This window comes from Grampus griseus (assembly GCF_964374135.1).
Source record: "Grampus griseus genome assembly, chromosome: 10".
In the NCBI taxonomy this organism is placed as follows: Eukaryota; Metazoa; Chordata; class Mammalia; order Artiodactyla; family Delphinidae; genus Grampus; species Grampus griseus.
This window is the reverse complement of record NC_139004.1, coordinates 57,028,518-57,054,622: the sequence shown is the minus strand read 5'-3', so window position 1 is coordinate 57,054,622 and position 26,105 is coordinate 57,028,518. Positions and strand designations below refer to the sequence as shown.

The 26,105-nt window shown below is 45.5% G+C and overlaps 1 protein-coding gene across 1 annotated transcript; it reads left to right on the top strand.

The window, feature by feature from the left end:
- Positions 1–11,469: 11,469 nt before the first annotated feature.
- On the top strand, positions 11,470–13,512 carry LOC309828253 (transmembrane protein 42-like; the record flags this gene model as incomplete). Its single annotated transcript, XM_082663505.1, has 3 exons — positions 11,470–11,508; positions 12,607–12,753; positions 13,372–13,512. The coding sequence occupies 3 exons, from the start codon at positions 11,470–11,472 to the stop codon at positions 13,510–13,512; spliced, it is 327 nt and encodes a 108-aa protein (XP_082519631.1).
- Positions 13,513–26,105: the final 12,593 nt, after the last annotated feature.

Genomic DNA, 26,105 nt, shown 5'->3' with positions numbered 1-26,105 from the left:
CAACGGGAACTACGAACCCGCAGCCTGTGAAAAGGAGACCCCAAACACAGTAAGTTAAGCAAAATAAGACAGAGAAACACAGCAGATGAAAGAGCAAGGCAAAAACCCACCAGACCAAACAAATGAAGAGGAAATAGGCAGTCTACCTGAAAAAGAATTCAGAGTAATGATAGTAAAGATGATCCAAAATCTTAGAATGGAGAAAATACAAGAAATGTTTAATAAAGACCTAGAAGAACTAAAGAGCAAACAATGATGAACAACACAATAAATGAAATTAAAAATTCTCTGGAAGGAATCAATAGCAGAATAACTGAGGCAGAAGAACGAATTAGTGACCTGGAAGATAAAATAGTGGAAATAACTACCACAGAGCAGAATAAAGAGAAAAGAACGAAAAGAATTGAGGCCAGTCTCAGAGACCTCTGGGACAACATTACACACACCAACATTCGAATTATAGGGGTCCCAGGAGAAGAAGAGAAAAAGAAAGGGACTGAGAAACTATTTGAAGAGATTATAGTTGAAAACTTCCCTAATATGGGAAAGGAAATAGTCAATCAAGTCCAAGAAGGGCAGAGAGTCCCATACAGGATAAATCCAAGGAGAAACACCAAGACACATATTAATCAAACTATCAAAAATTAAAAACAAAAAATATTAAAAGCAACAAAGGAAAAACAACAAATAACATACAAGGGAATCCCCATAAAGTTAACAGCTGATCTTTCAGCAGAAACTCTGCAAGCCAGAAGGGAGTGGCAGGACATATTTAAAGTGATGAAACGGAAAAACCTACAACCAAGATTAGTCTACCCAGCAAGGATCTCATTCAGATTCGACAGAAAAATTAAAACCTTTACAGACAAGCAAAAGCTAAGAGAATTCAGCACCAGCAAACCAGCTTTAAAACAAATGCTAAAGGAACTTCTCTAGGCAGGAAACACAAGAGAAGGGAAAGACCTACAATAACACCCAAAACAATTAAGAAAATGGTAATAGGAACATCCGTATCGATAACTAACTTAAATGCAAATGGATTAAATGATCGAACCAAAACACATACACTGGCTGAATGGATACAAAAACGACCTGTGTGTACGTTGTCTACAAGAGACACACTTCAGACCTAGGGATACATACAAACTGAAAGAGAGGGGATGATAAAAGATATTCTATGCAAGCGGAAATCAAAAGAAAGCTGGAGTAGCAATTCTTATATCAGACAAAATAGACTTTAAAGATTATTACAAGAGACAAAGAGGGACACTACATAATGATCAAGGGATCAATCCAAGAAGAAGATACAACAATTATAAATATATATGCACCCAACATAGGAGCACCTCAATACATAAGGCAAATGCTAACAGCCATAAAAGGAGAAACCGACAGTAACACAATCATAGTAGGGAACTTTAACACCCCACTTTCACCAATGGACAGATCATCCAAAATGAAAATAAATAAGGAAACACAAGCTTTAAATGATACATTAAACAAGATGGACTTAACTGATATTTATAGGACATTCCATCCAAAAATATAGAATACACTTTCTTCTCAAGTGCTCGTGGAACATTCTCCAGGAAAGATCATGTCTTGGGTCACAAATCAAGCCTTGGTAAATTTGAGAAAATTGAAATCGTATCAAGTGTCTTTTCTGACCACAACGCTATGAGACTAGATATCAATTACAGGAAAAGATCTGTAAAAAATACAAACACATGGAGGCTAAACAATACACTACTTAATAACGAAGTGATCACTGAAGAAATCAGAGGAAATCAAAAAATACCTAGAAACCAATGACAGTGGAGACACGACGACCCAAAACCTATGGGATGCAGCAAAAGCAGTTCTAATAGGGAAGTTTATAGCAATGCAATCCTACCTTAAGAAACAGGAAACATCTCGAATAAGCAACCTAACCTTGCACCTAAAGCAATTAGAGAAAGAAGAACAAAAAAGCCCCAAAGTTAGCAGAAGGAAAGAAATCATAAAGATCAGATCAGAAATAAATGAAAAAGAAATGAAGGAAACAATAGCAAAGATCAATAAAACTAAAAGCTGGTTCTTTGAGAAGATAAACAAAATTGATAAACCATTAGCCAGACTTATCAAGAAAAAAAGGGAGGAAACTCAAGTCTAGAATCAGAAATGAAAAAGCAGTAACAACTGACACTGCAGAAATACAAAGGGTCATGAGAGATTACTACAAGCAACTCTATGCCAATAAAATGGACAACCTGGAAGAAATGGAAAAATTCTGAGAAAAGCGCAACCTTCCGAGAATGAACCAGGAAGAAATAGAAAATATAAACAGACCAATCACAAGCACTGAAATACAGACTGTGATTAAAAATCTTCCAACAGACAAAAGCCCAGGACCAGACGGCTTCACAGGCGAATTCTATCAAACATTCAGAGAAGAGATAACACCTATCCTTCTCAAACTCTTACAAAATGTAGCAGAGGGAGGAACACGCCCAAACACATTCTACAAGGCCAACATCACCCTGATACCAAAACCAGACAAAGATGTCACAAAGAAAATTACAGGCCAATATCACTGATGAACATAGATGCAAAAATCCTCAACAAAATCCTAGCAAACAGAATCCAACAGCACATTAAAAGGATCATACACCATGAGCAAGTGGGGTTTATCCCAGGAACGCAATGATTCTTCAGCATACGCAAATCAATCAATGTGATAAACCATGTTAACAAATTGAAAGAGCAAAACCATATGATCATCTCAATAGATGCAGAAAAAGCTTTCAACACCCATTTATGATAAAAAAAATCCTCCAGGAAGTAGGCATAGAGGGAACTTACCTCAACATAATAGAGGCCATATATGAAAAACCCACAGCAAACATCATTCTCAATGGTGAAAAACTGAAACCATTTCCTCTAAGATCAGGAAAAAGACAAGGTTGTCCACTCTCACCACTATTATTCAACATAGTTTTGGAAGTTTTAGCCACAGCAATCAGACAAGAAAAAGGAATACAAAGAATCCAAATTGGAAAAGAAGTAAAGCTGTCACTGTTTGCAGATGACATGATACTATACATAGAGAATCCTAAAGATGCCACCAGAAAACTACTAGAACTAATCAATGAATTTGGTAAAGTAGCAGGATACAAAATTAATGCACAGAAATCTCTTGGATTCCTATACACTAATAGTAAAAAAAATCTGAAAGAAATTAAGGAAACACTCCCATTTACTATTGCAACAAAAATAAAATACCTAAGAATAAACCTACCTAAGGAGATAAAAGACCTCTATGCAGAAAATTATAGGACACTGAAGAAAGAAATTAAAGATGATACAAATAGATGGAGAGATATACCATGTTCTTGGATTGGAAGAATCAACATTGTGGAAATGACTATAGTACCCAAAGCAATCTACAGATTCAGTGAAATCCCTATCAAACTACCAATGGCATTTTTCACAGAACTAGAACAAAAAATTTCACAATTTATATGGAAACACAAAAGACCCCAAGTAGCCAAAGCAATCTTGAGGAAAAAAACAGAGCTGGAGGAATCAGGCTCCCAGACTTCAGACTATACTACAAAGCTACAGTAATCAAGGCAGTATGGTACTGGCATGGAAACAGAAATATAGATCAATGCAACAGCATAGAAAGCCCAGAGGTAAGCCCACGCACATATGGTCACCTCATTTTTGATTAAGAAGGCAAGAATAGGGCCTTCCCTGGTGGCGCAGTGGTTGGGAGTCCACCTGCCGATGCAGGGGACATGGGTTCGTGCCCTGGTCCGGGAGGATCCACATGCCGTGGAGCGGCTGGGCCCATGAGCCATGGCCACTGAGCCTGCACGTCCAGAGCCTGTGCTCAGCAACAGGAGGGACCACAACAGTGAGAGACCCGCGTACCACAAAAAAAAAAAAAAAAAGGCAAGAATATACGATGGAGAAAAGACAGTCTCTTCAGTAAGTGGTGCTGGGGAAACTGGACAGCTACATGCAAAAGAATGAAATTAGAACACTCCTAACACTATACACAAAAATAAACTCAGAATGTATTCAAGACCTAAATGTAAGGCCAGACACTGTAAAACTCTTAGAGGAAAACATAGGTAGAACACTCTATGAAATACATCACAGCATGGCCCTTTTTGACCCACCTCCTAGAGAAATGGAAATAAAAACAAAAATAAACAAATGGGACCTAATGAAACTTAAAAGCTTTTGCATAGCAAAGGAAACCATAAACAAGACCAAAAGACAACCCTCAGAATGGGAGAAAATATATGCAAATGAAGCAACTGACAAAGGATTAATCTCCAAAATTTACAAGCAGCTTGTGCAGCTCAATATCAAAAAAACAAACAACCCAATCCAAAAATGGGCAGAAGACCTAAATAGACATTTATCCAAAGATGACATACAGATTGCCAACAAACACATGAAAGGATGCTCAACATCACTAACCGTTAGAGAAATGCAAATCAAAACTACAATGAGGTATCACCTCACACCAGTCAGAATGGCTGTCATCAAAAAAAAAAATGGCCATCGTCAAAAAATCTACAAACAGTAAATGCTGGAGAGGGTGTGGAGACAAGGGAACCCTCTTGCACTACTGGTGGGAATGTAAATTGATACAGCCACTATGGAGAACAGTATGGAAGTTCCTTAAAAAACTAAAAATAGAACTACCATATGACCCAGCAATCCCACTACTGGGCATATACCCTAAGAAAACCATAATTCAAAAAGAGTCATGTACCACAATGTTCATTGCAGCTCTATTTACAGTAGCCAGGACGTGAAAGCAACCTAAGTGTCCATCAACAGATGAATGGATAAAGAAGATGTGGTACATATATACAATAGAATATTAGCCATAAAACGAAAGGAAACTGAGTTATTTGTAGTGAGGTGGATGAACCTAGGGTCTGTCATACAGAGTGAAGTAAGAAAGAAAAACAAATACTGTATGCTAATACATATATATGGAATCTTAAAAAAAAAAAAAAGGTTCTGAAGAACCTAGGGGCAGGACAGGAATAAAGACACAGATGAAGAGAATGGACTTGAGGACATCGGGAGGGGGCAGGGTAAGCTGGAACAAAGTGAGGGAGTGGCATGGACATATATACACTACCAAATGTAAAATAGATAGCTAGTAGGAAGCAGCTGCATAGCACAGAGAGATCAGCTGGGTGCTTTGTGACCACCTAGATGGGTGGGGGTGGGTGGGAGGGAGGGAGATGCAAGAGGGAGGAGATATGGGGATATATGTATATGTATAGCTGATTCACTTTGTTATAAAGCAGAAACTAACACACACACACATTATAAAGCAATTATAATCCAATAAAGATGTTAAAAAGAACTGCTGGGTCATCTGGTGAATATGTGTTCGTCTTCTTTTTAACATATTGTCTAACTTTTCCAAACAGACCATTTGGCTGCACTATTTTATGTTCGCAACAGCAGTGTGTTCCAGTTTTTCCATATCTTCACCAACACTTGTTACCGTCAGGTTTTCCTGTAGTCATCTTGGAGGGTATGAAGTGGCATATCACTTATATTTTCCTAATGACTAATGACATTGAATACTTTTTACATGTAGTAGTCAGCAATAAAAAAAGAGACAAACTGATACATGTTCCTACAACATGCAGGAACCGTGGGGGTGTGGGGGGAGAAAAAAGCATGCTAAGTGAATGAAGCCAGACCCAAAAGACCACATATTGTATGATTCCATTTATGTGAAATTTTCAGAAAAGGCCAGGTGATAGAAAGCAAATCACTGATTGCTTGGGGATGGGCACAAGGGAAACTTCTTTTTTTGCTGTGCTACACGGCTTGTGGGATCTTAGTTCCCCGACCAGGGATTGAACCCGGGCCCTCAGCAGTGAAAGCGTGGAGTCCTATCCACTGGACCTCCAGAGAATTCCCACAAGAGAACTTTCTGATGTCGCAGAAATGTGGTTTTCTTTTGCAGAAATGTTTTAAAAGTGTTTTGTGGTGATGGTCGCACAACTCTATAAATTTATAAAAATTAAACTACATTCAAAATGGATTAATTTTGGGACTTCCCTGGTGGTCCAGTGGTTAAGAATCTGTCTTCCAGTGCAGGGGACATGGGTTCAATCCCTGGTTGGGGAACTATAGATCCCACATGGCGAGGGGCAACTAAGCCAACGTGCTGCAACTACTGAGCCCACATGCTCTGGACCCCAAGAGCCACAACTGGAGAGAAGCCTGCATGCCACAACGAAGAGCCCAAGCACCACAATGAAAGATCCCACGTGCCGCAATGAAGGTCCCGTGTGCCGCAACTAAGACCCGATGGAGCCAAATTAAAAATTTAAAAAAAAAAGGCAAATTCTTAATGAACTGATTCAGGAAATGAAAAAAAAAATTTTTAAGTTACTTTTATGGTTTGTAAATTATACCTCAATAATACTGAAGAAAAACTATTTTAGAAAATTAATGCATAGTTGAACTTTCAAGGAATAGTAATAGTAAATCCCTAAGAGCCAGAAATGAACAAACTGAAATTCAGTGTAAGGTAAAGAATAGACACTGACTGCCTTGGAGGTAGGAGAAGGTGGTGCAGTGAAGCTGGTAATAAAGAGGCTTGGATCTTATCACCTCGTGAAATAAAATTCATATTTTATGGCAAGACAAGGAAAAACAGCACTTCCTGGTGGCACAGTGGTTAAGAATCCACCTGCCAATGCAGGGAACACAGGTTTGACCCCTGGTCTGGGAAGATCCCACGTGCCGCGGAGCAACTAAGCCCACGCGCCACAACTACTGAGCCTGCATTCGAGTCCATGAGCCACAACTATGAGCCTGTGTGCCACAACTACTGAAGCCTGTCTGCCTAGAGGCTGTGCTCTCAACAAAGAGAAGCCACCACAACAAAGAGTAGCCGCTGCTCGCCACAACTAGAGAAAGCCCATGTGCAGCAATGAAGACCCAACACAGCCAAAAATAAATAATAAATTTTTAAAAATATATACATAAACAAAAAAATCTTCTGTGCCCTTTGGCCTCCTCTCTCCCCTGACTCTGCATTTTTTTTTTTTTTTTTTTTTTTTTTTTGCGGTACGCGAGCCTCTCACTGTTGTGGCCTCTCCCGTTGTGGAGCACAGGCTCCGGACGCGCAGGCTCAGCGGCCATGGCTCATGGGCCCAGCCGCTCCGCAGCATGTGGGATCTTACCAGACCAGGGCACGAACCTGTGTCCCCTGCATCGGCAGGCGGACTCTCAACCACTGCGCCACCAGGGAAGCCCTCCTTGGTTTTTAGATGCATCACTCCAATCTCTGTTTCCATGGTCACATGGCATTCTCCCGTCTGCCTTTTCTAAGAACACTAGTCAGGTTAGGGCCCACCCTAATGATCTCATCTTAATTTGACTACATTTGCAATGACTCCGTTTCCATATAAGGTCACATTCACAAGTGCTGGGGATTAGGACTTCAATATCTTTTTAGGGGGCACAATTCAACCCATAACGTCACTCACAGCAAGGAAAAGGAGATAAAGCTTTAGGCCAGCTAAGGACAGGGAGCTAGAACTGAAAGTTTTACAAAAAGCCAGAACCCAAGGAGTGCAGGGATCTTAGTCATCCTGGCAATTCTGCTGCCTGGAACAGTCCTGATCCTGAGTACGTATGTGCTCATTTGTTTAACTGGGCAAAGAACGGACACAAGTTGGAAGCGAAAAGAAGCCCCTGTGTCCTTGTCTTGTTGAAATGAGGTTTTTATTTTCTGACAAACAAGGAAAATAAAGGAACAATGAACAGGCTAGAGAAGCAGCATAAATTGGCCTGAAAGAGTTAATCAATCCTAGTTTTATTTTAACTGTTACTGATCTGTAGTGTCTGTAATTAGCTTTGTCCTTCACAAAGCTAACCTCTAAGACTCTCTGACTCTGTGAATTACATCCTGCCCCTGGTATATACACCCCCTACACTCCCTTGTAACAAATAACCCCTTGGAGTGTTCTGCATTTCAGCAAGAAGGTCCTGGGCCAATAACCCAGAGATGAACAGACCCAATTACCCGGCTGCCTGACGCCAGCTGTGACCATTTTGAAATAAAGCAGAGAGAAGAAGAATGCAAGACCTTCACTACTTTGATCCTTATCACCTACCCCAGACTGCAAGCCCCACCTATAAGACATTTCCTGATTCCCCAGGGAGGAGGGCACAGTTCTTGAGGCGCCAGCCTGCTATGTTCTCTCTTTGCTTGGCAAAGAACAAAGCTACTCTTTCTTTTTCCTCCAAAACTCTGCCTCTGTATTTCTATTGAGTGTCTGTGCAGAGAGCTAATATTTTGCCATCAAAGTGAGGGGAGGAAGAGACTGAGGTAAGGTTGGAGAGAGGGCATAAAAGAGACAAGACAGACTCCCAGATGGTGCTAGGTCATCACAGGCCACACCCATCCCTCCTGTCTCATGGGGAGGGGGGTGGGGAACTTCACACATTTAAATTCCCTCCTTGGCCCCTAAGGCCTCTTAAATTTGTGACTTTAGGCCCTAAATTTGAGGCAGAGTCTGAATGGGTCTCCCAGAACTCGATAGGTCATCTTTTGTCCACAAGCCATCTTTGATGTCTGTTTTCATTGCTTTTTAAATAAATGTGGGGACTTCCCTGGTGGCGCAGTGGTTAAGAATCCGCCTGCCAATGCAGGGGACACGGGTTCGAGCCCTGGTCCAGGAAGATCCCACATATTGCAGAGCAACCAAGCCCGTGCACCACAACTACTGAGCCTGCGCTCTAGAGCCTGTGAGCCGCAGCTACTGAAGCCGGGGCGCCTAGAGCCCATGCTCCGCAACAAGAGAAGCCACCACAACGAGAAGCCTGTGCACCACAACGAAGAGTAGCCCCCACTTGCCACAACTAGAGAAAGCCTGTGTGCAGCAACAAAGACCCAATACAGCCAAAAATAAAATTAATTTTAAAAATACCATTAAATAAATGTGGGATGAGGTATTCCTTCCCCTTCACACTCCCAGTTAAGGGTGCTCTAGTTAACACCATGGTGCTGTTAGTAAGTTTTTTAATTTTATCTTTTATAATCAAATCATAGTCTGTTCACTCAAACTTTCGTAGCAGGACAGGAGCCGGTCACAATATTGGGCACTGTGGCAGAACAAAGAGAAAACATGCATAACATCTGCCTGATGGAGCCCAGTTAGGGAGGCAAGTATGTTGCAAGGCGTGTGAGTGTGCTGAGGGCAACGATTAATCACAGACTTGCTACTCAGTGTGGTGTGTCCCCCGTCCCCCGTCCCCCCCCCACTCCCCCTACCACCTGCAGCGTTAGCACCATCTGGGAGCCTGTTAGAAATGCAGAATCTTAATCCAGCTCCAGACCTGAGTCAGGATCTTCATTTTAACAAGATTGCTAGCAGGTGATATGTGTGCACATGGGAGCTTTTGTCCAGGAGGCAGAAATTACTTCCTAGCTGGGTGTCCAAGGATGGTATCAATTCAGCCATCATCACCAGGACAAGGCCCTGTGCTGGGCACTGGGGACCTAGAGAAGAAAGAAACATGTCCCTGCCCTCAAGGAGCTCACAGGCTAGCAGGGAGGCAGACAGACAACCACATGAGTGGTGTAAAGGTAGGGGAGTAGCAGAGTCTGCTTTACAGAGGAGGTGGCTCTGAGATGCTCAACCTCTAATGCTAGTAGAGGCATCATTTGTTCTAAGAAAACTTATAAAGCAGGCACAGTTGATCCAGCACAGCACCACTGAATTTCCTGTCGGTTCCAAGTAAGGTAAGAGCTTTCTGATGGGATCATCTTTGCGCTGGGGTTCACACAGCTCTTTGCAAAGTGGCACAGTGCCTCTCAGAGCCTCGCTTTTCACAACTACAAAAATTGGCCAGTTTGAAATTTTAATAGGAGTTATCAGGGTTATCCATGCTTTCACTGGAGCCACAAAGCCACGTTGTGAGAGGATGGCACGTAAGTACTAACATGAAAACTTACTGAATGGAAAAAAACAATGCTGCTGGACAGTATGTGCACTATGAGATCATGTTTAGAAAAATAGTCCCATACATGGTATATGCACTATTTTTTAACGTGTGCTATATATAAAACTATACATGTAGAAAAAGTACTGTAATAACTGACTTTCCTGAAGAGTGTAATTGGCCTTTATACACTTGAACAGCACTTCATTTTCAAAGAAACGTACTACTTAAACGAAAACATTTTAAAAGTAAGTACATTGGAAATTGGAAGTAATGTTAATCCCAATTATCTGAGTGGAGTGATTATGGATGAAATTTTCTAATATACTTTCTAAATTTCTTGCAATGAGCATATATCCATCAGGGCCTTTTGAATTGTCAGAAGCCCTAACCCTAGCCCACTTTCTTGCTGAGTCTGCAGGTCTCTGGCGCCCTCTGCCGAAGTATCTCTAAGGTGCATGTCGCTCTCCTGGGGGTCTTGTTAAAAAGTAGATTCTGTTTCAACGGGTGTGGGGCGGGAACTGGGAGTTAAACAGATTCCCAGGGGACCCGATGTTGGACCACACCTAATGACAAGGATTGAAACTGCTAGGCCACGAAGAGTTAGTCTACATCAGCAACCACAGTACCACCGCCACTGTCAGCCTTGGACATCGGTCCAGGACTGAGCCAGGGAAAGCCTAAACCTAACGCGCAAAGAAGCCAACGCCGGGAGAAGGAGGCCTAGGACTCTGCCGGCGGCCCCGCCCCTCTAGGCCCTCGGGGAGCCTCTATTGGCCACCGCACCCACGTGAGCGTCGCGTCACGTGAGGCCGCAGTCCAACGCTGAGTGTGCTGCTCCGGGGGTCCGTGGCTGGCGCAGCGGGCTTCAAGGTGGGATGTCACAGGCCGAGAGGGGCAGTGTGTGCGCAGCCGCCTGCACCGACGTCTCCGCCAGCTTCCATCCGCCTCCCCAGGCCAACTCGCTGCGGCGCCGCGTCTGGGGACACCTAAAATCTGTTCTCCGATTGGGTTAGTTCGCTTTTGGGGAAGATGCACACCTCCTACATCCACTCTCTACCTTTTTTAAAAAATATGTATTTATTTATTTGGCCATGCCGGGACTTAGTTGGGGCACGTGGGATCTTTTTAGTTGGGGCACGTGGGAGCTAGTTCCCGGGGCCAGGGATTGAACCCAGGCCCCCTGCATTGGGAGAGTTTTAGCCACTGGACCACCAGGGAAGTCTTCTCTATCTCTCATTTTGACTGAGAGAAATGTTCTGGACATTCCTCCCAATGCTGAGAACTCCTGAACTACCTCCCCATGTCTGCTAAGGTGTACGTCTTTGCCGCTTCCATCCCGAGTCACAGGCCAGCTTCTGCTTGTTAAAGAGGTTTCATTGCATCTGCAACCCAGGGTTAGGCCCTGACCTAAGAATCAGTAGACAGGCTGATTCTTTAGGTGTAAGCCTATTTAGGGCTAACCCAGTGGGAGCTGCCATGCTTGCGGTTGGTATCCTGCTGGCTGTAATTGTTGGAGTAAGTGGTCCAACGTAAGATGAGTGACTGTGAGCCATGAGGTTTTTCTTGTCTTCTCAGTTGTGCAGCGGACCTTCATAAGCCTTTACATAAGCAGGCTGGCACTGGCATATACAGTGCTTCTGTGTAAATCACGCAGAGGCACTCTTTCCTCAAGACACTATATATTCAGTTGCTGGGAAACTGTTAACGAGAAATGAGCGTATTAGGTTTAGATGGAAACCATCCCCAGAGGAAGCAGCTCTGTCTGCAGGCAGGTTTAAAACTCAAAACCAAGGAAGGGGTCTGCCTATCCTTTGTGTAGGAGGCTTCTGAAGGTCCTCTCTTCTCTCAAGGCTCTCCTTTAAAAAAGAAATCTGCAAGTTCTCCACGTGATGCTTGGGGTCGCCCTTCAAATAGTCCCAGGTGTGGTTTCCCCAGGAATGGCTGTGTCCTGGTTCAGAGCAAGGAGCCACACTGCCTGGGCTTGAATCCTGGCGGCTCCCCCCAGCTGTAGCACTTTAGGCAAGTTACTTAATGCCTCAGGATTTTTATCTGTAAAATGAAGTTAAGGAATAAATGCAAATGTACTTAAAACAATTAGCAGAGGGCCTGGCTCAGAGTAGAAGCTCAAGAATGCCCGATGGGACCGGCCCGAGTGGGATGCAGCCTTCACAGCATGGCAGGGAGACGGGACTTACACATGCTTTACCTGCTCCCGGGAAGGGAGGACTCTGCCCCCGATTTACTCATCCCTCCTATCGAGTAATAAGTACTTGGCCCTCCGGGATTGAACTTCAAGCCTTGGTCACTGTGGGGGCAGTAAGAGACTGGTGTTCAATAGAAAATAACTGGATAGGAATTCGCATTTGACCTCGGCCCAAGGTCACATGGCTGGCAAGATGGCCAAATATGGGTCTTCTCTGAGGTTGTTTCAGGTGTAAAGTGGGTGTGCGCCCTGCTGAGGGTTAAGTGAAGCCCTGTGCAGGAAAGCTCTGAGGACCCCCAGGCTGTGGTGGCCCGGCTGCCAGCAGTAACCATGACCCTGGCTGCTGTGAGGAGTCTGCCGGTCATGCTGCCCAGGGCTGGCCGTGGCTGCAGTGACACTTTCTCCTGCAGGTGAACGTGGGCTTCTGCGTCTTAGGCATTATTGTGATGGCCGCCACCAATTCTCTGATGTGGACGTTCTTTAGCCGGGGCCTCAGTGTCTCCATGTCTTCAGCCACTGCATCTGTCACAGTGACTTTTTCAAATATCCTCAGCTCGGTGAGTAGCCTGAGCGTACAGTTTCTCTGTCCCAAACCTGGGCTCTGGGAGGGTTCTGGGTGGGTTGTCCTTGGGCAACCCCTGCTTTCTACATAGGAGAAGGGCCAGGAACTGAAGCAGAGGTTGGGCTGTGTCTTGACTCCTGGTGGCTGCCCCTCTAATCTCTAACTTGGAGGAATTCTCAAGTTAGATGGGGATGAAGTCCAACTGTCAAAAGCCTACTTGCTTGCTGCTCCTCAGGGGTCTGTGAACTCAGGCAGGAGCTGTGGAGGGTCGAGGTTCTTCTCTCCCAGGTGGGGCTGAGCCACTCAGCCCTGCAGTCCAGGCAGGGAGGACTTGGTGGACCAGTTGTGTGCTGGGCCTGGCTGCCGGCCTCTGCTGGGCTTTCTTGTGCGCTTTGCTCGGTCCGATGCTGTGAGGAGGTACCCTCCCCACTTCCCCAGGTGAGATACGCTGAAGGTAACAGATGGGTTTCAGGCCCAAGACTTCCAGCGCCAGACCTTCCCTCCCGCCCTAGGAGGGCACTCAGCCACAGGGGAGTCATGTGGTGCCCACCCACTGTGGTCGCATCCTGTGGGCATGTGCCTGCCCAGCCTCACAGCTGTCTCTGTCCTGCAGGCCTTCCTGGGTTTTGTGTTGTATGGAGAGTGCCAGGAGGTCTTGTGGTGGGGAGGAGTCTTCCTCATCCTCTGCGGACTCACCCTGATCCACAGGGAGCTCCCACCACCCAGGAAGGCTCTTCCACACAAGCAGCAGTAGCGCCAGCGGGCTGGGCGGACCCGCTGGAAAGAGCGATGGCGGCTCAGCTCGGGTTGGTGTGTGGGGACTGCTTCTCAGGGCGATCTGGGTGTGCAGCCTTCTGACCCTCGGCCAAAGAGAGATGCTTCCCAGGGAACCAGGCCTGTGACCGAGCAGCCTTGCGGGTGGACAGCTTCAACTTCGCAGCAGTGTTCTGCCCGAAGCCTTCTCGGTCCGTCTGCTCGGTGCTGTTGATTCTCACGCTCCACAACCCACCCAGTGAGCCATGACAGGTGTGGGAGACCCTGGGGTTGGTGGGCTTCCTGTATGGACTTGAAACCATGCTGTAACTGCAGTCCTGTTGCCTAACAAAGGCCAGTCATGGGATTTTGGAATCAGTGACTGGTGGGGCTTTCGACAACTTCACACTGATATGTCAGGCCGTCAGCGTCATGCTTCTGGATTATGGCAAGAGAAGGAAAATTAGATTAATAAATACCTTTTTTGTAAGTTAAAACTGCCAGGTGTGGAATCTTAATTCTTTCCTACTTTTTTCCTTTCCTAAGTTTTTGGAGTAAGAGCAGCCAGGGTGAGCTGCAATTCCCGGAGGGGGAGTTGAAACTCCTCCGCTTCCAGACCTGCGGCCTGACTGCTCTCTGCCTGCGTGGTTCCTTCCTGACTTCACGCAGGCTGGTGCTCTTCAAATTCAGGAGCATGTGTCCATTCTCTTGGTCCCAAGGAGAAAGGCTTGACCTCAATTTGGGGGCCTAGTTTTATTTTACTTATTAGGAAAGGAAACTGGCCCAGAGGTTGCTCCCACCCCCTCATGTTACCTCTTCTGCCTTTTGGTCCCATGACATTTTTGTATCTTATGCCACGTGAATCTAATTCCTAGTTCAAAACAGTCTGTTTGCTGCCTGCACCCTCTCCCCGTGCATAGCTTCAAGTGCGATGCTCACCTGCCCCAGTTCCCCGGGGCTCCCCTGGCTGGCTGAGAGCCCTCTCAGCTCTCCTGAGCCTGACTGCCGGCCTCAGGAGGTCTCCTTTCACATCCCCTGCAGGAGAGAGGGCCTTCTTAGCCACGAGGCTGGGGGAGAGAAGGGTCGTGTCCAGCTGGCCCCTCCTCCCCATGCACGTAGCACCTTCATTGCTCTCCTCCATTACTCGTGGCAGTGGCCGGATGCTCTCCAGAGCTGTTCTGTGACTCCCAGTGACTTCGCTGTGGCCCAGCCCCCTCTCCAGCTGCTCCCTTGCTGCCTCCTTCCCTCCCCCACTCACCGTGCCTGAGTCACCCACATGTCTGCATCTCAGCAGTTCTCGAGGCCAGCACGGTCAGTCGTGCCTCCATGCTTTTGTGCCTGCTTTTCCCTTTGCCTTGGATTCCCTCCCCCTTCCCCTGTCCCTGGAAAACTCCTTCATATCCAACAGGGCACAATTTGCTGTGCTTTCTGAGCTCCCACAAGGGCCAAGACCAAGCTGTGAGTCACAGAATGATAATTGACTAGCCCCACTTTGACACATTGAAGCCTCCCAGCCTCACTGGGAAGGGAGGTACTCTTGTTACTCTCATTTTAGAGGTGAGCAAACTAAGGCTCAGAGAGGTTGGGTCATTTGCCCAAGGTCACACAGCTAATGAATGCCCGAATCACTGTGTGACTCCAGGGTTCGGCTCTTAATCCATATAAGCATCCTGCCTCCCCCTTCAGCACGTTAAAGCCCCGGAGAGGTCCTGTGGACGAGGAGCCTGTTTTCCAGTGTCTAATAGCACTCCCCAAGTCTCACCTCCTACCCCTCTGAAGGTGATGCTCCCTGGAACACTCTTCACAACTCCATGATCAAATCTGACCCCATTATTCTACCTGTGAGGAAGATGAAGACCATTCAAGGCTCTGCAGGGTGTGTTCACATATGTGAGTCAGACACCCTGCCAAGGCCAGACGTGAAGACTGCTGAGAGCTGGTGGCCGGGCCTCCCTGAGCAGTTCACGAATAGGGCAAGAAGAGGTCCATCTCAAAGCAGACGTTGTCCTGAGGGGACCCAGCCTCCCATCCAGACGCCTGCTGGATACATAAAGATGCTTGGTGCTGACCCAACCCTCTCACTCTCAACAGATGTGCCTGCAGGAGACCACGGGACACAATGAGATGTTTGTCTAAGAGGAAGGTTTGTCATTTTTCAAAAAGCAGAGAGACACGTGTCTCCACCTAAGAAGATGAGGAAGTGTTCACTGTGTCTCTTTACTCATTTCAGAGGTATCGTATCATTTTTTTTTTTTTTTTTTTTTTTTTTTTTGCAGTACGCGGGCCTCTCACTGCTGTGGCCTCTCCCGTTGCGGAGCACAGGCTCCGGACACGCAGGCTCAGCGGCCATGGCTCACGGGCCCAGCTACTCTGCGGCACGTGGGATCTTCCCGGACCGGGGCACAAACCCGTGTCCCCTGCATCGGCAGGCGGACTCTCAAGCACTGCGCCACCAGGGAAGCCCCAGAGGTATCGTACCTTGATACGAGAATGAACTGTGTATCTGTATTTGTCTTTCTGGTGTGCACCCTGGATGATGGGTTGGAGTTTGTTTGCTCTGGAGCTGACAGTTTGACGTCCAGGTTCAACAGCCAATAACCTGATTAGTGTTACTAATTTTTTTTCTGGTTTTAAAATTTTACTTATTTCTTTTTTAATGTGTATAATTCAGTATTTTGTTAGTATATTCACAAAGTTTTCAACCATCACCACTGTCTAATTCCAGAACATCTTACCACCACAAAAAGAAACTCCCACACCCATTAGCAGTCACTCTCCATGCCACGGTACCCCAGCCCCCTGGCAATCACATCTGTTTTCTGTCTCTATGAATTTGCCTGTTCCGGACACTTCATAGGCATAGAATCATACAGTATATGGCCTTTTGCGTCTGGCTTCTTTCATTTAGCATAATATTTTAAAGGCGCATCCAGGTTGTAACATGTATCAGTACTTTATTTCTTTTCATGACTGAATACTATTCCATTGTGTGCACGTACCACATTTTGTTTAGCCATTCACCTTGTGATGGACATATGGGTTGTGTCCACTTCGTGGCTATTGTGAGTAATGCTGATAAGAATATCTGTGTACACGATTTTGCGTGGACTTGTCGGATTAGAAATGAGCTTATAGCTTCTGATACAAGAAGACAAGATTTTGCTCCTGCAGATCTGTGGATGTGGATTTACTAACTCCTCCTCGTCTCCACAAGAAAGGCAGGAAAATGTATCAGGATGCAACGTCTTTATGATTTAGACAGGGCCTCGCCCCCCTTCTTCCTCAGAACCGGGAGATGCTCACAGAGCTTGGTCGGGGGCAGGTTTGAATCCCCAAAGCAATGCTGATGAGGCTGTCCTTCCAAAAGAGACTACCAGCTTCCTTTGGAAGAAGAGGACATAGTTTTCCCCCACCTCTGGGGGGCGCACCCGTGCCATCAGCACACAGCGACTTAGGCCCTACGGTGTGCCAGGCGCTGGCGGCACTGAGATTCGTGGCGCAGAGCCTTCCCTCACACATTATCCCAGTTAAACGACAGGTCTCTGAGCTGCTCACCCGTTCGTTGACGCGTGCATTCATTCCTCTGTTGAGCACTGACTGTGTGCCAGGCCATGGGCTGGGGACACAGATATGAGAAGATTCCATTCCTGGCTATAAAATCAGTCCCCTGTGAGTTTCATTTTGAAATGTATACCCATCTCTCACCCCTCCTGTTGTTTTCAGGCCCTTCTTCCCTGCCTTTCTCTCTTCTCCCTTCTACTCATCCCATCATCTCTGGGTTAATGTGAAATTCGGTCCATGCCTATCTTTCTAGGAGAGTTTGCATTTTGAACTTCCTGTCCCATGGTAGGGCCTGAAGCCTGTCCTCTCTGTGAGTAGAGAGCAGAGGGTCTTAAGTGGGATGTCCCTGACCCCAATATCCCAGGAGTTGGCTGGGATCCATCACTTGGGAAGGCCAGACCGTGGCGTGGTTTGGGAGCTGCAATACTGGGGCCTCAGAGTCCCAGTGGCCTGTGACCAGACCCTGGTGTCACCTGTGCCAGGCAGGGAACGTGAAAATAGACGACTCTTTAGGACCAGCTGATGGATAAAATGCCATCACACAAGGAACTGAGTTAGAGCCACATCTCCTGAGGCCCAGAAGTTCTGGGCAGGAAGAGAGAAGGAAGGCGTGCTGGGTTCCTCGGCTGACAGCCAATATATCCCACCCTCTCTGCACTGCCACTTTGCATCTGTAAACTGAGGATGTCAGAATGGACACTCTCTCTAAGGTTCCCCGTAGAGCTCATTTTCTGTAGAGTACTTGGAATTGCCCTCACCTGATTACAGCACCTTTTACTGAGCCTGGCACCATAGAACCTGCTTTAGACACATGACCTCCTACTCCCCCCAACAAACCTGTGACATGGGTGTTCTTATCTCCATCTTCCAGATGAGGTGATGGAGGCACAGAGAGGTTGAGTAACTTGCCCAAGGTCACACAGCAGGTCTGTTGAGGGAACCAGGACTCAGGCCCAGTTCTGTCTGACCCCAAAGTCTGTTCCCCTTGGATGCTTTTACACTCACTCTGGCTTGGAACCAGAGAAAGTTCATCTTGTTCAAGCCCCTCACTGGTCAAAGGAGATGAAGGAGGCCCAGAGAAGTGAAGCAGCTAAAACCCAGACCTCCTCCCTCCCAGGCCAGGATGCTTTCCAGAAGGCTTCTCTTTGTTTCTGTTCTAAATAGTGAATTTAACTTTTGAATAGGTAATTCATGCACATGGTGCTAAATTCTAATGGTGGAAAAGGAAATACAGAGAAAAGTAAGCATCCCCCTCCCATCCCTGAGCCCCCAGAGCAGGACCAGGGCCTCCCTGCAGACAGACCCCAGCCCCAGGTTTTTGTAAGTGCTGTGTGCACTAGGCCTTGGTTTCTTTTATTCGGAGAATTGCAGAAAGCTGCTGACCCGGTTCTCATTATTCCAAGGGGTACCTCTGCCTCTCCTTATGGCAGCAAAGGTGACTGTCGGGTCCTGGGCACCTTACTCATTTTTTTTTCAGCTGCGCCACAGGGCATGTGGGATCTTAGTTCCCCAACCAGGGATCGAACCCACGGCCCCTGCACTGGGGGCACAGAGTCTTAACCACTGGACCGCCAGGGAAGTCCCTGGGCACCTTACTCAGTCCCTTTACTTCTCAGGCGAGGAATCAAACAAAGCCGACTTTCCCAGGGACATGCAACGCGTTACTGCAGGGTTGGGGCTCCGTCTCAGATCCCCTCTACCCTGGTCTGGGACTTCTGCTGCCACACCAGGCTGGCTCCTTTCAGTAGAATTAACATCACTTAAGAAAATGACAAGTGCCCCTGTGGAGAGCAGAGCATTAATGTCTATCAATATTACAAATGTTTAAGCTCTTTGGCCCAACATTTCCACTTCAAGGCATTAAATCCTTCCTATAGATAATACACACAAACAGGTAAAATGATCTCTGTACAAGCTTATTCTTTGCAGTGCTGATTGTACTAGTGAGATGTTGAAAGCCACCTAAATGCCTATGGATAGGGTGCTAGTTAAATAAATGATGGGCCAGCCATACAATGGAACACTATGCAGCCGTGAAAAAGAATGGGCCAGGTCTCCACATGCTGATGGAAAGATCTCCAGTGTTTCCAAGATACAGTTTCCATGGAAAGACTCAAAGCGCAGAACACATTGCTCCCCTTTGTATGAATTAGAAGGGAAATTATGCATAAACATATTTGCTTCTCAGTGCATATAACATCTCTGGAAAGCTCTAAAAGAAACTAGCAACTAGGATGCATTAAAGTGGCTAGGGGTACTTTTAAAATTTTGAACCATGTGGAGGCATTATTTGTTCAAAATATAGAACAAAATTTTAAAAATCACAAGCATCTCTAACTTTTCAACTTGAAATGAAAAAAACAAAACTAGAAAGTTAGTCAAGGTTAGTCCAGCTCTTCTAGAGTTGATCTTGACGGTAGCTCGAATGGCCAGCCACACGCAGGTGAGGTCATGGGGCCTGGCCCTATTTTGGGGTCACATATGAGACAAACGGGTGTCAGTCTCCATTTTCTTTCCCTTTTAAATTGGCTCATCTTGGCTCCCGGTTCCTAGGTCTGATATGTAAGGTTCCAAGGTTTTATTATTCGTAATCAATGCCCCTTTCCCAAAACCCACCCATGGCAGCCAGGGCAGGATCACGACTAACCCAGGACCGCATATTTAGGGCTCGTTTCCTCCCCGGAGGGCGGACTCCGAGGAAGCCCCAGACATCAGGGCTGGAGTCTCGCCCAGAGAATGCAGGAAAGAAGCTGAAGGGCTTGTGGGCACACCCAGCAGTGAGTGGGTGAAACCTTGCCTTGGCCAACCACCTCCAAACCCTTGTCTTTCATCTGGAGGGTATGCAGGGCCTCCACCCTCTCACCCCAACTTGTGGCTGTGTGGCCCTGCGCTGCTCCCTGTTTTATCCCTCTAAAAAATCTTTATTTCAGCATAATTTCAGATGCACAGAAATCTAGTCAGCATAGTAGAAGATTTCCCATATAACCGTCACCCGGATTCCCCAAATGATTCCACACTTGTGACTCCCCCGACTCCAAGCCCCTGTGACCTCCTGGCAGGCTGTGCTCTGCAGACTCCACTCTTGTTTGAGAAGCATCTCCAAAGGCAAGGAAGGCTGCTCTGGAAAGCTGCAGAGAGACAAACTCAGACCCTCCGGGCTTCCAGCTGCTTCTTTCTTGGAGTGACATTGAAGAAGGAGACGAAGGCAATATGAAAAATTATCTTAGAGTGAAGGTGTTTCACAGGAAACAGGAAACCTAGGAACAGAAAGAAAAAGGTAAATAAAATTGACTTCATAGAAGTTAAAATATACGTGTGGCAAAGCCTACAGAGTCAGAAGGTAATGGTGCTGTGAAAAGTACTTCCAATACACCTAATAAGCAAAAGCTATCCTGTAGTATAAAAAGAGCTCTTGTAGATCTATTTAAAAAATGACCAACATTCCCAAAGTTAAATGGACTAAGAATAGTACTAGGTACTTCCAAGTATAATATATGAAAAGGTCTTCAATCTGAGTAGTAATGAGGGTGATCATGAAGCCAAATTGCAACAGCTATGAGATTTCATTTTTTCACCCATCAGATTGGCCAAGATTAAAAGTTTATAGTAAGCGGTGTTTTCATTTTTGTTTTTAAGGCATCTTCCCATCTTTTTATGGGAGTGTCACAATGAAGTCTCTGGAAGGCTCTTTGGCAACATTTCCTGAAGGTAAAGATGCACATATCATGTGACACAGCTGTTCCACTTTGGAAGATTTGTTACAAATAAGTGCAAAGACACATGTCCAAGAAAGTTATAGATGCAATAGTAGCTTCCAGAAACTACGGGACCTACTAGGGTGGTTAGGAAATAAATTCCATGGTATGTTGAGAAAGCTCCCACTTGAATAAATAAATATTTGTCTATGGCAGAGAAAACTGGAAAGATACTTAGATGCTTCATATCGATTGCCTCGAGAGAGGATCACTGGGGTGGAGGAGAGATTTAATTTTTGCAGTGGACATTTCTCACTTTCTGTCTGACCTGCTTGGGATTCTTTGTGATTCCTTTCTTCTTCTTCTTCTTTTTTAAAATATTTCTTTTATTAGTTATTTGGCTGCACTGGGTCTTAGTTGCGGCATGCAGGATCTTTTGTTGAGGCATGCGGGATCTAGTTCCCTGACCAGGGATCGAACCTGGGACCCCTGCGTTGGGAGCGCGGAGTCTTAGCCACTGGACCACCGGGGAAGTCCCTTTTTCTTCTTAATTAGAGAGGAACGGTAAGACAACTTTTCTTCAGTTATTGTTTCTTCCAATTCTTATAAGTGACATTATCAAAGTTATCCACTTTACTGTGACAATTTGACCAGGTGAAAACCTGCAGAATTCCTAAGTCATGAGGTTGTTTAGGCATTTACATGGAGTGAACAAACACACATGACGGTGATGGGTGTATAGTAGATACTGTATAGTTAGGAGAAAAATATTCCAATTGAGTAATGCTGCAGCATGACGTAAGAGACAGAAAATGTATTAAATGTACAATTGCATAAACTCTGCAAGTGGAGAGAGGATAGCTGTTCTCTGGTCGCACAACTGACACTCTGAATTTAGGAGAAAAATCGACTCGTTTCACTTCCTAATTATTTCCAGTTCTTCTGTGTAACCTCATTGTCATCCTTGCTACATATGAATGCCAGTCATTGTCCTTCTTTGCCTTTTGTTAAGGACACAGAGTTCTCACTGCTCTCCTCACCCCCAGTCATCCACGCAGGCCCTGGTAGTTTCTGATGTGTGCTTTCAATATTTTTCTAAAACAATGAGAAATTTAAGTGACGAATTAAGGTTCACGTGCAACACTGTGATCACTTAATTGTGGTAAGAGTGGAGCAGCTTCAATGGACCAGAATCTTAACTCAGGCAGTTAGCGCTAGGAGATGTGTGAAGACTGATAAGATAGGATAATGGTGTTTTTCTTAGAGAGACGCATAAGACTTGTTGAAAGTAACTATGGAGAGTTCTTTGGAAATGGAGGGAGGAAACTGCAAGGAAGCTCCCGTTAGTCACTCCAAGGTCTTAGGCCCCTAGTGGTGGTGTGTTCTGATGTACAAATGATGGAGATGGAGACTTGGCAAATGTGCTGGGTTTCTGAGAATCTGGGAAATCAGATTCTGTCCTTGTGATTTAAACAAATTTCTAGGCAGAAAGACTGAAGACTAGATGCTGTTGGTATACAGAGATTATTACGTTTTCCCAGGCTTAGATTGGTGGCAGTTTGACGGAGAGGGGGTGTTGAATGAAACAAACTTTGTGAATATAGCTTTAAAATATCACGCGGCAACGTAGATGTTGGAGATGAGGAAGCCTCCGGACACTGTAATAGGCAGGTCAGCAAGGCGTGTGCTGTGCTTCATAGAAAATGAGGTGCCAGGAACATAACTGCAACATAAATTATGTCCACTTTAAATAAGTGACCTTCCGCCCACACGTGGCAGGGACCTTTCTCTTAACAGAGTGATAGTCTTGTCAAGAGTTCTGGGTTCTGGGGACTTCCCTGCTGGCGCAGTGGTTAAGAATCCACCTACCAATGCAGGGGACACAGGTTCGAGCCCTGGTCCTGGAAGATCCCACATACCGCAGAGCAGCTAAGCCCATGCGCCACAACTACTGAGCCTGCGCTCTAGAGCCCGCGAGCCACAACTACTGAGACCACGTGCCACAACTACTGAAGCCCACATGCCTATAGCCCGTGCTCTGCAACAAGAGAAGACACCGCAATGAGAAGCCCACGCACCGCAACCCGCTCGCTGCAACTAGAGAAAAGCCACACAGAGCAACGAAGACCCAACGCAGCCAGAAATAAATAAATAAATAAATAAAGTTCTGGGTTCTGCATGAGGCGTCACTTAGTTGTGTGAGAAGTTCACCAGTCAGAGGCAGTGAGCCTTTCTTTTTTTTTTTTCGCTGTACGCGGGCCTCTCACTGTTGTGGCCTCTCCCGTTGCGGAGCACAGGCTCCGGACGTGCAGGCTCAGCGGCCATGGCTCACGGGCCCAGCCGCTCCGTGGCATGTGGGATCTTCCCGGACCGGGGCACGAACCCGCGTCCCCTGCATTGGCAGGCGGACTCTCAACCACTGCACCACCAGGGAAGCCCGAGCCTTTCTTTTTTAAACAGTTTATTTAGTTTCTAGACTAGAAGTTCCCAAGTTTTTCACAACCCACGTTGTCTTTGTACTTATCTTGACTGGAGTGGAAGGAGGATTTTTTTCAGTTGTGGTAATTGATACAGTGGAGTTGGGTAGCAGGTTATGCTCACATTTAACGTTGGTATAAATGAAATATAATAATGTGTCATTTTCTGTAGCTGGTAGTTTGTTTTCAGCTATACCAAGAATGGACTAATGCATATGTATAAGAAAGAAGATGTACGTTTGGTGCTACGTACACAGGGAATAGGTAGGTGCTCATAGCTGATAAAATGGCTGTGAAAACTTATAAGGTGCCTTTTCATTTTTCACTTCTCTCTGGCATTGTCTACATGCAGGCATTGTGTGCATTTTTGTTCTCTCATAATTCCAGTGTGGTTGCCCCACTATCAAGCATCGAACCATGTTCCATGCAGCAAGAAGGAGCATGTGTGAATCTCATAGGACATAATAGAGGTTTTGATTTGAAGCCACTCCTTTTCGACTTGGGAGACATAATGCTCCCCTGATCTTCTCTTTCCATATCATTGGTCAGAATTCTATCGCATGGCCACTCTAAGAAATACATGTTCTGTAGCACATGTGAGGAGATATTTGTGAATGGCTGACGTTACCTGAACTCTTTCACAGAGCCTGACCCAAAGGATATTACAAATGGTTAAATGTTTGAATTCAGGATTGTGTGGCTGGTACCCAAAGGAGTGCTTTGTAGGGGACTTTGGCTTCATTTGGGCCAGTTCCCTTCCTCTGTTGTGTGTGAGTCCTGATGTCACCCCTTGAAGGGGCCGTCACCTGACAGGAGAGGTGATGATGTTATTGTTGATGATGATGATGATGACTTGCATTTCTTTGAACTTGTTAAGAATAAAATAGCTTCTAGTATAATTGTCCCAGAAAATTGTGTTTCTGTTAAAGTGCTTTTTATCTTATTTTTTAAAACAGGCAGGGAAGGGACTAAATGGGTTAAAAGAATATGAACTCTGAAGGTTAAGTTTGTGTTGGGCAGGTTTAGGAAAGACAGTGAGGGGAAATGCCCCAGAGACAGGGAGAGCAGTGCACACAGGGGGCTCCTTCCCCAGCCCCGCCCAGATCTATGCCCTCAGGAGGCTGTGTCCAGGTCTGTCCTACCCTGGGCCCTCCCCTCCCTGCACAGGTTACAGGAGATCAGTGTTGGGCTGGCTGCTCCTCCCACACCTCAGCGGCAGATGGTCACATTTTGCTGAAACCCAAAAGCAGATGTGCGGGAGCAAAGACCTCTATGTTTTGGAGTCTTTTTTTTTTTTTTTTTTGGCTGTGCTGGGTCTTAGTTGCAGCATGTGGGCTCATAGTTGCGACATGTGGACTCTTAGTTGCAGCATGCGTGTGAGATCTAGTTCCCCGAGCGGGGATCAAACCCGGGCCACCTGCACTGGGAGTACAGAGTCTTACCCACTGGACCTCCAGGGAAGTCCCCGAGTCTTTTTTTTTTTTAATAGAAGTGTAGTTGATTTACAATGTTGTGTTAATTTCTGCTTGGAGTCTTAATTTCTCATTAAATCCTGCACTTCATAAGCCATGCCATCTGGCACCCTGCTTTCCATTTCTGCAGATCCAGTATTTGTACAAGTTCAAAAATGTAAATAAACATGTATGTTGTGAAATGATTACCACATTCAAGCTAATTAACATACCTGTCATCTCACTTACTTCCATTTTTTGCTGGTGAGAACACTTGAATACACTCTCCTAGCAAACCTCAAGTATAATATACCCTATAATTGTTTCACCAGGCTGTACTTAGATTTCCAGAATTCATCCATCCTGCATAACTGAATTTTGGTACCATTTGAGCATCATCTCCTGTCTCCCCCATAGCAAGTTCCAGACAGTCAAGATTCTGCTGTTTCATGAGTTGGTCTTCAGTATAATTCCACATATAATTGAGATAATACGGTATTTTCCTTTCTGTGTTGGCTTATTCCACTTAGCATAATGTCTTTCAGGTTCATTCATGTTGTCTCAAATGGAAGGATGTCCTTTTTTTTTCCAGGCTGAATAATATTCATTCTCTATATCACATTTTTCATCTATTTCTGCTAGACACCAGGGAAACAATAATAGGACGGCACGTCAAATTTCTAGATGCCTAAATTAAATACAAAAATAAAACAAAAATTGGTAACATCAAATTTTACTGAGACCGGGGAGGAATTTTTTTTAAATTTTTATTGGAATGTAGTTGCTTTACAATGTTGTGTTTCTACTGTAAAGCAAAGTGAATCAGCTATACGTAGACATATATCTGAGAATGGGGAGGAGTTAAAATTACCATGTATTGCTGATGGAAGTATAAAAATACAGCCAGTTAGGAAAACTGATTGGCTTTTACTTATAAACTTAAAACCTTACCATATTAGGAAGGAAATAAAAGTGTACATAAAACAATGAAAACTCTCTGAACTTCTAAGACACCCTTCCTTTCTGTATTCCTCCAGCCACCTATAGGTAGCTTCTTTTTTTAAAAAAATATTTATTTATTTATTTAATTTATTTATTTTGACTGCGTTGGGTCTTCGTTGCTGTGCACGGGGTTTTCTCTAGTTGCGGCGAGTGGGGACTACTCTTTGTTGTGGTGTGAGGGCTTCTCACTGTTATGTAGCATGGACTCTAGGCACGTGGGCTTCAGTAGTTGTGGCATGTGGGCTCAGTAGTTGTGGCTCACAGGCTGTAAAGCACAGCCTCCGTAGTTGTGGCGCACGGGCTTAGTTGCTCCACGGCATGTGGGATCTTCCCGGACCAGGGCTCAAAGCCGTGCCCCCTGCACTGGCAGGTGGATTCTTACCACTGCACCACCAGGGAAGTCCTATA